Source organism: Crocodylus porosus, unplaced genomic scaffold (assembly GCF_001723895.1).
Source record: "Crocodylus porosus isolate Cpor-Errol unplaced genomic scaffold, CroPor_comp1, whole genome shotgun sequence".
NCBI lineage: Eukaryota > Metazoa > Chordata > Crocodylia > Crocodylidae > Crocodylus > Crocodylus porosus.
In genome coordinates this window covers 59362783-59376177 of record NW_017728948.1, presented here as the reverse complement: position 1 = coordinate 59376177, position 13395 = coordinate 59362783, and the positions used below count along the sequence as shown (strand labels likewise).

The following is a 13395-nucleotide window of genomic DNA, read 5'->3' as shown; positions in this document are numbered from 1 at the left end:
GTCCAAGGACTGAGCCCTGAGAGACCCCACTGCCCACGTCCTTCCAGGTCGATACCGACCTGTCCACCACCACTCTCTGAGTATAACCATCTAGCCAATTTGCCATCCACTGGCCTGTGTAATCAGCATTATTTTTCTTTAAATTTTACCTAAGCATAAGTTTAATGTTTGTTGTGAACATTTTATATTATACAAGCAATGTGTATAATGAGCGAAGTTTCAGGAACATAAATGAAGATGATGAAGACTTGCATAGCCAACATTCTAAGTTATACAGGTTTCTGATTCCTACTATCATCTGATCACATTGTGGACATACCTCAAGTCTGTCTTACTGTGAAATATGCAAGAGACAAGGATTTCTTTGACATTCTTGAATGCCTTGCATTTGAAAGCTCATTTAATTCTATCCCAACTACATTGCTGGTCCAATAAAGATATCATCCTAAGAAGTCTTTGCCTTTCACATAATCTCTGGACCGTTGTTGCTATACCACTCTTACACTACCATTACTGTGAAATATGCTGTTTTCATACCCTTTGCCGATATCAAGTCTTGTAAGGTATTCACATGAAAAAGGTATCTGGCCTTGGAGTCTATATTTATACCACACTCCCCAGCGAGGAACATTCACAAGTGCACCTCATGCACCTGCCAAACCTGAAAAATGGAGCAGAGGAGTCACTCAGGGAGCACTGTTCATAGCCACTAGAGAACACTAGAGAAAGAAGCTTCACAAATGGTCATCGGGGTACCCCGAGCTTCATCACTACATTTCTAGGTTTGGGGCATGTGAAGAGTAGGTAGGTTGGGCTGTGCTTGAGAATGAGTACTCTTGGCAGTGCCCAGAATGTGATGAAGACATACTCTTACTTACATCTTTCATTCGTATCAACTAACTGCTTTATGTGCAATTCAGGTTGACTATCACATTAAAAAAAACCAAAACCAACCACTACTTTCTAACAGTTTGCAGTCACAAGAAGTTTAAAAATAATTAGCTAACAAATGCTTCCAGTCATCCAAAAGTCCTCTCAGCTGATTTAATGAAGACTGTATTTTTATATTATGTAACTGAATATATCCAAGATACAGAAAAATCAGTAGGGAGCTTCCTCCTCCTTTTTTTCCTTTTTAAACTTAAAAGTGGATTTTATTTTTTATGTAAAAAGCACATGATTTCTAAAACTGTTATCATGGTCAAAAAATATCCTTTCCTGAGAAAACTGAGATGTTTGAGATCTTGTTTCAAAATAAATGTTTATTAGCTATGAGTGGAATACAGGGAAATTCTGATTTCCTACATGCATATTCTTTTAGTTCTGTGGGATTTATAAAATTTCTGTGCTAGAAATATTTTTTGCTGTCCATGTATTTCTTCCATTTGGCTTATTATGCTTGTGTCCACTTCTAAGGTCTGTTAAAATAAAAAGACAGACTTTTTTTAAATACCAAATTAAGGGTAGCATTATGTGCAACATGAATATATCAGCTAAGAAGTTAAGGTGCTCATAGTCTTAATAACATTAATTTACCCACAACACACCTCAATAGATTTAATAGAGTTACAGTTAATATGAGAACAAACAAAAACTTAACAGAGACTAGAAATTAAGTATACAAAATAATAAATGGTCCAACATAACAATACTAATTTTTCTTTTTAGTTCCACAGAGATGTTAAGTGTTTCAATCTAATCTAAGTAACTATATTTAGAATGAAGTTGTGCTATTTTTCATTCCATGAGAGAATGAATAAACTGAATAGCAAAGTCATTGGGAAAATATATCAACAAAGGGCTTATCCACCAAAAATTAAGTACTATGCCAGAGAAAGGAAAAGAATAAGGCCAAAATGTCTATAAAGAACTAAACTGTGTCCCTAATAAACTCTTATATTTTCTTGTTTTTTGGTAAGTTCACTGCACTTTCTTCCTTTTGAAATGTGGTAATGTATTATGATTAAGGCAGAGATTTAGAATAGTATACATAAACAAAATGCTTTTCTGAGCCTCTACAAAAATTTAATATGCAATGGGCATGTCTACACATGCCACTATGGCAACATTGTTACTGTGCCATGATTTACTACTTCCAAAATTAGTACTAAATCGCTGCACAGTAACAGCCCATACTATGCTGTATGTATAGTGCATGATTATCTTTAGCAGCTGCTTTGCTGTAGTGGCACTCTATACCGGGGGGGAGCACATTGCTACAGCAAAGTAGCTGCTAGTCAAGTAGCTGCTAGCCTGTGGATGCTACGTCATCATAGCATGTTGCTACAGCGTCACATGCAACATAGCGTCACATGTAGATGCACACACTATATGCTCTTTGACTTCTGAGAACACTTATTTGTGATCATTTAGAACAGACGTAAAAAGGGCAGCAATATTTAACCCAGGCAAGACAGCAGAGCATAGGAGTTCCTATTCCAGATAACACACCAGTGACACAACTAGTTTACTATTCTGCCTCTGACCATAACTGATCTTTGTGGGTTTATGTACATGTGTGGGACACCTGCTCCAACGATTAATCAAGTCTGCTGGAGCGTGCTAATTATCATGCTCCAGCAACCTCAGTGTTTCATGTATTCAGAGTCTCTGTGTTTTTAAAAATGGCAGCAGGGGTGTTTTAACTAAAGCTTATTGAATGAGCATTAGTTAAAGTGCCCTCATGGCCATTTTGAAACACGGGATACTAAATACATGAGATGCTGCAGGCACTTTAATTAAAATGGCTCCTGGGAGCTGCTCTGAGCTGCTCTCACTAAAGAGCCCCTGACCATCCCCACTCCCCAGCCCCAGATCATGTGTCAAGGCACCTTGTAAAAATAAGCCTTAGAATGGAAATTGCTATCTAATGTACCTTGCATGCCCTGACAACTGCCTCCATTGTGAATAACTGTAGTACACAAAACACTTTAATTCTATAGCTGCTTTTTCCATTTTCCATGTGACATCCTTATCTCTCAGACAAGTACCTGTCAGCCTTGATAAAATGCATATGGAAGCTCAGGACAAGACAAGTGTTCTTAGCGCTGTTAGTCAATCAGAAACTCCACCATGCAGCAGTTCTCACATGGGACTATCCAGCAAGAGCATATTATACCAATACTCCAGATAGTTTACTATTCCTAATCTTTCGTGTTTTCAGAGCTCTGAGGACAGACTCTCTCAAAGTCTCTCTCTCCTATTCTCTGTATCTGAAAGAAAATAACTTAACCCATGGAGATAATAAATAGACATCAAAAACATGAAGCCCAGGATAAAGGTTTCAGGAGACAGATATTTTTAGGCTTTTTCTGAGGCTTAGATAGGCCTTAGACTGTAAAACCACCCTGTCAGTGAATAGCAGAATGAACCCAAATGTAACATCATTCAGAGTCTAGATACAAACCCACTTCTTTACAGAATTCTTCCTGTAATGGTTGTCACGAAGAAATTGAGGAACACATACTTCAAGAAAAAATAGTAAGTGAAACCGGTATCTCTGGCCGTTGTCTCACTTGGGCAAGAATAACCGCCACAGGCAGAAGGAGCCCTTATTGGACTGGGTACCCAAGACATTGTCTACCTGTAATGGAACAATCAAACCCCTCAAAATAACAAAAGCATCTGAGAGAAATAGCCTATTAGCTAGAGGAATTCCAGCCGCCCTGGTAGGAGAGACATTTCTAGAGGATTCTGATACCTATGAGTAATTGGGACAATGCTGATGGGTTGGCAGCATTTAAGGAAATATCTTGGAGATAGAGGGTGGCCTTTGTATTTTCCCAGGCTCAAGAAGGGTCCAAGTCCCTAGCAGTCAGGGCTGGCAGAAACAACAGGAAGGGTGATCTCTGAAAATCCTGGCAAGACTTTGTGAAAGGACTAGGTCATAGTCAGATGGGAGGGTGAGGAACTTTACTTTTCTTTTGTTCTGCCTTCAAACCCCTGGGCCATTTTTTTTTTTTAATACAATACTTTTTGTCCTATATAATAAAGCCTTTGGCTGTTTTGTCTCCTTACCAATTGCCTGGGGCAAAGGGCAATTGCAGGGCAAGTGATATTCCAGGTTAACCCATTCTATGGAATTTCTATACAAATTCTTTTGTAACCCAAGGAGAAGCCACCTGGAGCTGGCAGACAGTCCCCTGCTGCAGCTGAGAGGTCTGGTAAAGGACAGTGGAGCTGAGGCTTGCAGGGATAAGGAGTTATTCCAGGGCAAGTGTTGGTCTGTTCTTTGATACAGGCAGCAGGACAACAGAGAGAAATTTGGACCTCTGGGAGTACCCCACTGATGGGTTTGTGACAGTGGTGGATGCTGAAGAAGGAAGACATGGATAGGAAGAAGCAAAAAAGGGTAAAAGTGCTCAAATTCTAAGGGACCAAAAGTGAATTCAAACATTTTCCCCCAATTTAAACACTGTGGTGCCTATGACACTGAATTAATCAGCTATTTCTTGGAAAACTAAAAGGCTTCTCTGTATCTGAAAGATTATAACTTAATCTTAACATCTTTTCTCAGAATGTTCAATAATATCACATTGACTGCACTTTGAAAAAGACATATTAGCTCCTTAACTCCGCTTCATCTTAGCTCCACTGTGTGTAAGAAGCCAAGACAATAAATCCCTAAGTAATAAGATCTGTCAAGGATGCACAAATTAGCCAAAAGTGATTCTGGCCATTTATTGTGATACATCTGTGTAACTCACTGTTCTAGCTAAATGTGAGCAGCAATCAATGAAAGGTTATTAAATTGTATGTCCTTGATACCTGCATCAGCATTTACAAACATGAAGCTTCCAAATACTTAAACGGTTTCTAATAGATATTCGAAGTATTTGGTTTACATTAACATTTCTGACAACTGACATCTATAATAAATGATTTAACATCCTAATATCAAAGTCTCTGTGCTTTCTTTTAACATGCCTAAAAGAGCAAATTATTTCTGTATAAGTTTTCATATAGTGGGATTGCTGGCAATGCTGTAGCATCACAATCAGGTTTTTATTTATTTGGAAAATCAGCATTTATCAAATGCCTTTTAAACATTTTTAAAAACTTTGTAAAGTTTAGAGGTTTGATGTTAAATCAACTTTCAACATGAGTTCATAGCTAAATTGTGTAACTGGAAAGACTTGTTTTTCTGCTTAGTTGGATAGAGTTTACCTTAGGTAAATGGGACAGTTTCTATATAAGTAAAACGATTTTAAAATAAACTTAACTAATTCTCACAAAAAGCGTACTAGAGAGAGTGCCTCTGATATCCATTATCTCAAAAGCCACAAAAGTAAAAGGAAAGCATACAGGCAATGGACAGGTCACTAAGAAAGCATACCCAGAAATAGTAATAGCTTCCAGGGTCCAAATCAGGGATGCAAAGTCAAAAAAAAAAAGAAAAAAAAAAGAGCTTCACCTGGTGAGGGAAATTAAAGACAATAAGAAGAGGTTCTTGGGCAGAAAAGAAAGGCCAAGATAGCTGTGGTCCATTATTAAATGGCCAGTGTGAGCTCTTAACAAAAGATGCACAGGTGGACCTGCTCAGTCTTTACAAAAATATTAAACTGCAACCAGACAGCTAATAAGGGTTATTTGGATAAGGAAGGGAACAAATTGCATGTTGAGAAAATGAGAGAGACAGTTAGAGAGCTTTTGATGGATTTGAATGAAATTAAGTCATCAGGGCATGATGAACTGCATCCCAGGATACTGAAAGAAAAGGTGGAGGAAATCTTGAAACCTTTGGCAATAATATTTACTGAATTGTGAGAGACAGGTAAGGTACCAGAGGACTGGAAAAGGGTCAACAAAGAACATTAAAAGATGCAAAAAGTTGGACCCATGGAGTTGGTCTGGTCTATACCTCAATACCTGGGAAGTTACTGGAGCATATCATAAAGAAGCCCATTTGCAAGCATCTGGGGGTAGAAAGATTGATCATGAACAGCCAGCATGAATTTACTAAGAATAAATTGTGCCAAATAAGGTTGATCTCTTTCTTTGACAAGACTGAAGATGCTAGAAATAGCTGGGCAGATGGAAGGAATGCAGTGGATATAGACTATCTAGACTTCAGCAAGGCGGCTTTTACAATATACCACATGACCGTCTCATAAACAAATAGGGGAAATGTGGGTGAGAGAAAACTACTATAAGATGGATAGACAACTGGCTCAATAGCTGCAAGTAAAAGGTAATTATGAATGGATCCAAGTCAGGATGCCAGGAGGCCCACAGGGGGCTGTTTTGGGCCCAATGCTGTTCAGTGTGCTTATTACTGATTTGAATGCTAGAATAGAGAGGTTTTGAACAAATGTTCAGAAGACATGAAGCTGAGAAATACTGCGAACATACTGGTGGGCAGGAGCGCAGCTCAGAAGAATCTTGACAGATGTCAGAGCTGGGCTAAAGCCAACAGTTTGAGTTCAGTGCTTATAAATGCTAGCTGCTATAACTCAGGAAGAATAATCATAAACAGAAATACAAAATGGGTTACAGTTGGCTGGCTGGCAGTATCATGGAGAAGGATCTAGGAGTCTTGCTAGATCATAGAGTCAATATGAGTATGCAGTCTGACATAGCTGCATCAAAGGCAAATGCAGTTTTGGGCTGCATCAACAGAAATGTTAGGTGCAAGACACGGGAGGTGATAGTATCTTTTTGCTTGGCACTGGCTGGGCCTCATTTAGAGTATTGTGTGCAATTTTGGGACTCCACATTTTAAAAAGGACATGCATTGGGTGTTGACTGCAGCCAAGGCTGGGGAATTTTGACTGGAATGGGCCAGTGCTCAATAGGAACATTGACCCATCCCAGACTAAAACCCAAATGTTCTTGGTTAGAGGGACTTGCTCCTCCACTCAGGGTCAAACCAATTGCCACATTTAGGATCGGGCAGTAATTTTACCACACAGTCAGTCTGGCATGGACTATGAAGGGTTTTCCTTTCCTCCACTGGGAGCCATGGCCCTCTTCCTTGGATCTCTCAAGCGTATATTAAAAATCCTTGCATGAGTAGGACAATGAAAGCTCTTCTTCCCCTGCTTTACCTATAGCAGATTAGGGTACTTTTGGTTTCTTCGGGCAATATACCTACCTTGTAGTTGAGCAACAGAGTTGATTGCATAGTTGTAGGAATAGAATAGGCAAGGACTTGTAGGGAATGGTTTAAATAGGAACATGGGTGACTAGTGCCTCTTGAGTCAGGGGGGGCATATGCCCCTCCCTGATACCAGTCAGCAATCCCACTGACCCAGGGGGTGGGGAGGAGGCTCCCCAGGAGCCAATCCCATTCACCAAGTCCCGCAGCCACTTCCAGAAGTGGCACAGCTGCTTTTGCTGGCAGCCCCACTCCACAGCTGGTGCTCATGGGCTGGGCACTGGTGCTCCTGCCTGCCCTCCTGCCTGCCAACTAAATAGGGAGCACGGCCAGATAGGGGGTGCACCAGGGCTTTAACCCCTGTGCACTCCCTACACATCACCACTGGATAGGAATGATCCTCCCTAGAGTAGCTGGTTTAAATGACCTTGAGAGGTCCCTTCTAGTCCTACTTTTCTATGATTTTTATCTCTTCTAGTCTCCTCCCTCTGTTCCTTTCTTTCTTTTACATCAAAAGCACAGTATCCCTTTTTTCCCCTTGTACTGGTAAGAATAGTTCATGTCAACTACTGACAAGTACTGCCCTATTGAATAAGCTCTTGTCCCTGAAAGTGTTAGGAGGTGTTGTACTATCATGTTATTTATCAGTCAGAAATAACACACACAGAAAAAATCAATTTGAAATCTGCTTTGAATTCAGGGGTTTTGTTTCCATCAGGGGAAGTATGAGAATTTGGGAAATTCTTTAAATCTACCAAGTATTTAAAAATATCCAGGCCTTCTCACTCTGCTGTGTATGATGACAATGTGCTGGAAGAATTCCCAGTCTTGACTGACCTTCTCACTCCAAACATTGCAATAAAAAGTACTTGAGAAGACAGAATATATTTCTCCTTTTTGAAACTCTCTCATATCAGTTAAAGATAAATTCCCTGCCAGGGGTTCTGAATGAGGTGGTTTAAAGACATTTTTGTACTGGGCCCAATTTACAAAATCCTTCCCAAAACTCTTTGTAAATTGGTAAATATTTAGTATTGCTTTACAAAGAAAAGATGATACTCATTGGGTGCATCTACATGGGCAATTAATATGAAGCAATGAACTCCAGAGCAATACATTCTGGAGTTTACTACTGTTTGAACATGCACCTGGGAGTGCAGCATGTTGAAACAGGTCAGAGCAGCCCATGGCTCAACATGCTGCAGAGGGGCTGGCTGGGATGTGAGGGTGCCTCAGTGTGAGGGCTGCTTGCTGGCTCGTGCCCCAGTCCTTTGGGTCAATGTTTGCACATGCGCTGCTGCATAGTGTTTTACTCCACAGAAATATAGTATTTGTATCTACTAATACTATCCTGCTGTGGAAGGGGCCATTCATAAATGACTGCAAAAGGGTGAGAGAAGAAATGAAGGCTCAGAAAGGGGAAGAGACTTGCCCAGGTCACACAAATGCATCTGACAAAGCTTATACATCTTTGATTCGTCCTATATGGTGCAGCTCTACTATGATTAAGATTAGCCACTTTCTATAATGAACCACACACAAGCAAGTGATGAGGCTAGCATCACATCCAACCACCGTTTGATACCCTAGCCTAAATGACCAATCACCCATTTACAGCTGAGTTGATGAGGACAAGGTAGCCTTTAGCAGAGTAAGGCTGGGATTCATGCTGCTAGCTATAGTAAGACACCTCAACCACCCTGTCACCATATCCCTAATTAGGAAAAAGTCAGCAAAATTAGTGGAGCAAGACTATTGAAAATATACTGGACAAACTAAAAATGTCCTACTGTTTTGAAAGAGTCTACTTTTCTCAATAATATTTTCTGTAAGTAAAAGGTAAAATTCAACTTGAATTAGTAAAATCTTTCAACAATGTAAATTGTTGCAAACACCCACTACTCAGAACACAACTATACTATACATACTTTTTTACCAGATTACAACAACATCACCAAGATATGTAGTGCATGTCACACAGTTGGGTTTTCATGCCCTGCGTAAACTTTCATGGGCAACGGCTCACTTTGACAGCTGCATCTCTGATTGCATTGGTTTATAAGGTAAAACCCTACCCTGCTTCATACATGACTAACTACCTCTCTTTTCCTTAATCATGTTAACCTGAAGGTCCAATGAATTTGAAAGTATCATTGACCTTTCTTCGAATAAATAGCCATTTATCTTGCACTGTACTAAGTATTTCCTTAAGGAAGATGTTTTTTACACTGGTGATCCAAGTGAAATCCTCTGTAGCCCTAAAACTGTATTTATTTCTGTCTTGAGGACCTTGGACCAATAGTATTTCAATTCAGGAAATTTCCAGAATAAAAGTATAATAGTTTTCCATTTGCATGTTTTCACCAGCAAAGTTCAGTTTCCTTTTATACATTTCTTTTTTTAGACTTTGGGCAAAGCACCCCTGAAGCATTTCTTCATGCAATTCTTAAAGTAGATGTTAAAATTTAAACTAAATAACTTTTCACCAAGTTAAAGGTTAAAGTTAAAAGTGTCCCATGTCGAAACCTTATCTTGGGAATAAGTTATGTCACATGCAACTACCAGAAGAACTGGGGGAGAAGTTTTTGTGTGCAAGTGCACACTTCAAGAAATCCACACATTACATACAAATATTTTAACAAGTACAGTATTTTTGGACCTCTACCTCTTATGCATCTACTGTAAAGACATGGCTAAGAATGGGAAGTGTGCTTTCGCACAGTTAAACCATAGAAATCATAGAGAAGTAGGGCTGGAAAGAACCTCCAGAGGTCATCTAGTCTAACCTCGTGCTTGAGGCAGGATCATCCCTATCCAAAGCATCCTATCCAATCCGTAATATAATTTTTTGTAAGATTGCTGTCAGCCCTGTACCACCCTGTGCTGATGTTTCTGGATATTAGCATCCAAACAGGAATTTTGGAAACTAGATTACATTGTATCTTCTTATAACACATTTCTGCCTACTAGAGACTTGCTTCTGCTCCCAGGGAAATTAATGGCAAAAGTTCTAGAAAGATCAGTCTCTATATATAGGTTTATGAGCAGTCTCGTGTCAATTGTGTGTATCAAAATGACTGCATTGTATTCAACCTAGTCTGTCCCATCAGAACTACTCTTCAGGTTTTGAATGGTGTCATGCAAGTTACTGACCCAAGGAGATAAAATTTCCATTATGTTTGAAGCATTTTGAAATCAGTGAATAAAAAATATTACCAAGGTGCTAAGTTGTGGTTTTTGTTATTATTATTGTTATAATTATACTGGCTGCCAACGAACCAGTAAAATGGGTCTGAACAAATGGAATTACAGGTATTTGTCCTCATAATTTTTTTAAAATCTATTGTTCTTATCTTTACTATAAAGACGTTGATATTGTTACCCCTTTCATCATTTAGTGTAGAGGTGTCAGTGGAATGGATACTTACATTGCAAAAATATCATCACACTTGGCATTTATTGACAACTTTGTTGGATGTTTCATCAGATGAGACAAGGATTCTATGGGGATGGGAATGAAATTATCTTGTCACCTCTGACAGACCTCTTTGTTTAGGAAGACTTTTATTGCCACTCTTATCTATTTTGTGGCTAAACAAAGGATATCATTCTTCAGGACTGTCAAGAGAACACCTTCCATGAGCATTAGATATGCATGAAAATATAAAAGAAAAGTAAAAAAAAAAAAGGAAATAAAGGCAGTGGTTACTGCAGCTTTCTAAGACAAATGAAGTTGTCATGACTTCTATTAAACACAAGAGCACTGTTTATAGTTAGTTTGCCATGAACGACACAACTAATCCAAGACCGGTTCTTGCAGCACGTTCAGAGGTTTCTGTATATAACAAACACCTTGTGCAGCTCTTGGCTTTGCATCCTGTTATGTATATCTGTATTGGAGATGAGGGAAATTGGGGGAGAGGGGATTTGTTATTGACTTAAATGGGCTTGAGTCAACCAGGAGATTCATCCAGGAAATAACAAATATTAATGGTGACAGGGTTTTCTTCTAAGTCCAAGCAGAGGGCATTGTTTTTCAGTTCTATCTACTGCATTGACAGCGGTGAATGCCAAGTGATAATAATATGTGTACTGGATCCCATTAGCTATGACTACAAAGGAAAGATGTCTTATAGTTGGTTAACTCTTAATTGCTTCAGAGTGCAGCTCTGAGCCAAAATGAACAGATGGGAGAAAAAAATGCCACTGGTTAAATGCCTGTGGGACTTGAGACCTGTAAATGTGAGCACTTTTACAAATCCCATTTAATATATTTTCCAGCATATCCTCAGCCCTCATTTCAGCTCATGAACACAAGATACAAAGAAATGGACTGATGAAAAACTCCTGGCTCAGATTTGATCAAGGCTAGTGGGACCTCAGAACAGTGTGTCAGGTGCTGCAGGTGGGTTGTGACACTTTGACTACATTATCTAGACCCTAAATTTAAAAAAAAAGGTGTTTCCCTGTAGGGGTCACAACAACCTGTAGCCTGATCAGCTTCAAGGCACTCTCCTCCCCTGCTGCTGAGCCTGCTCAGGACCTCCAAGCTGGCCTAGGAAGAGCTTACCCTCTGGGCAAGAAGGAAATGGGAGATAAGGGCAGAAACCCTAATAGGTTTTTTAGATCCAGGTAGACAAAGCCTTGGCTGGGATGAGATGGCAATGACTGTGATTTAAGCAGGGGGGTCAGACTAGGTGATCTCCTGAGGTCCCTTCCAGCCCTAATTTTCTATGAGGCTAAATGGGAGGAGAATGGGACAGAGGGCTAGTGCTGCATCTTTCACAGGCAGCTTCAGGCCATCCTTACCCAGGACCACAGCATAGAAATGGCAATGCAGCCTAGTGCCTGGATGTTGCAGCTGTGAACAATTGCTCCCTGGGGACTGGATGCAGCTGCATCCTAGGCCTCCACCTCTCTTCCATGAGCGCTGGGGTTTTTATCAAGCTGACTGCAGAGGGGAGGGGGGATGCACAGACATCCCTGCAGGACCTGGTGTGCTCTGTGCTTGCCTGCAGGCTGCTGCTGCTGCTCTCAGCAAGAGACAGGCCACCTGCAAAATCACACAGGCAGGAGGGGCGGGAGGCCCCAAATGTTTTGCATCATTGAGGGCTTCAGCTGTAGACCAGGCCAGGAGCCAAGGTCAGGCTGGGTGGTCCCTGCCAGGTTTACTCTTAATCCAACAGAAATGGCTTTCCCTGGCTTTGGGGCTGAGGTGGGGGGCAGGGGTGGGAGGTGTGCATGATTGATTTCTGGCTGGCTTCCCTCCAACCTGGCTGATCACACTGCTCCTGAATCAGGGATGCGGGGATGCATTTTCCTAGGTAGCTGTTGTCAGACTTCACAGCCAGATGCAGAACCAGATGAGGGGGGATTTCCTTTGTCTTTTACTCTGGCATCCCTGCCCAGGCACGCCTGAACCTGTCAGTCTTTAGGGCCTGGCTGACTGCATTTGTGCTGCTTGTGCAGGCTGCATCTAAGCTGGGTGGGGGGGAGGGAAGCATGGCATCTGTTCCTGGAGGAGGAGCTGATCAGCGACCTGCAAGCATCAAAACAGAGGCACTTTAGCAGCCTTTTAATAAGTTACCCCCTTTCCCTCCTGTTCCCTGCCCTTCCGAGAAAAAAGTCTGATTAAAAATCTCCCCTGTAGATGTATAGGAAACCCTCCTGAGTGGGAGAGGTGGATGAGCATCTCAGCAGGGAGCTGGACGCCATGGAGCACATCCGAACACCCAAGGTTGGTACCTACTAGGCTGGGGGGGAAGGACGGAGGGATGGATGGATGGTTGCAGTGAGGAGGGACGGAGCTATGCTGCCTGGCTCAGAAGAAGCCAATAGGAGGAAAAACATGGCTTTTATATGTTGATGATTTGGGGCTCAGATTTAAAAAAAAAAAAAAATTAGCTCAAAACCCTGAGGGGCTGTCTGTTGTATCTGTGCTTTTTAGCTGCTTTTTTTTTTTCAGCACCTCACTATTCATTTAGCTAAAATATCCCCACACGTGTAAAACGTTGCTATGTAATGTTGAGTGAAATGTGTGTTAGGCAATTTACCCTTATTCAGCCATGATGCCTTATGTAAACCCCATCCTGGATGTCTGTAGTTAAACCAGAAGGAAAGATACTTAAGTTGTTTTCTTCTTCATAATCCCTTAGTTTATTCCATTATTTCAAAGTCTTGGCAGAGATTTAATATCGCTTTTAGCATTTGCTATTTATTTAGCCTAATCAGCATATAGCTTTGTATAGGAGAGGCCTGTATTTTTCTGTGAAACCACCCTTTTTTCTGAGTAGATGAAC

General features: G+C 40.7%; 1 protein-coding gene across 1 annotated transcript in view; it reads left to right on the top strand.

Moving 5' to 3' along the window:
* The first annotated feature begins 12471 nt into the window (after positions 1 to 12471).
* The window catches only part of MTMR7 (myotubularin related protein 7), a 93195-nt gene continuing 92271 nt past the window's right edge, over positions 12472 to 13395 (top strand). The window contains exon 1 of the mRNA XM_019553405.1: positions 12472 to 12833. Within this exon, the coding sequence (XP_019408950.1) occupies positions 12810 to 12833 (24 nt within the window). The 5' untranslated portion in view covers positions 12472 to 12809. The remainder of the gene's footprint in view (positions 12834 to 13395) is intronic.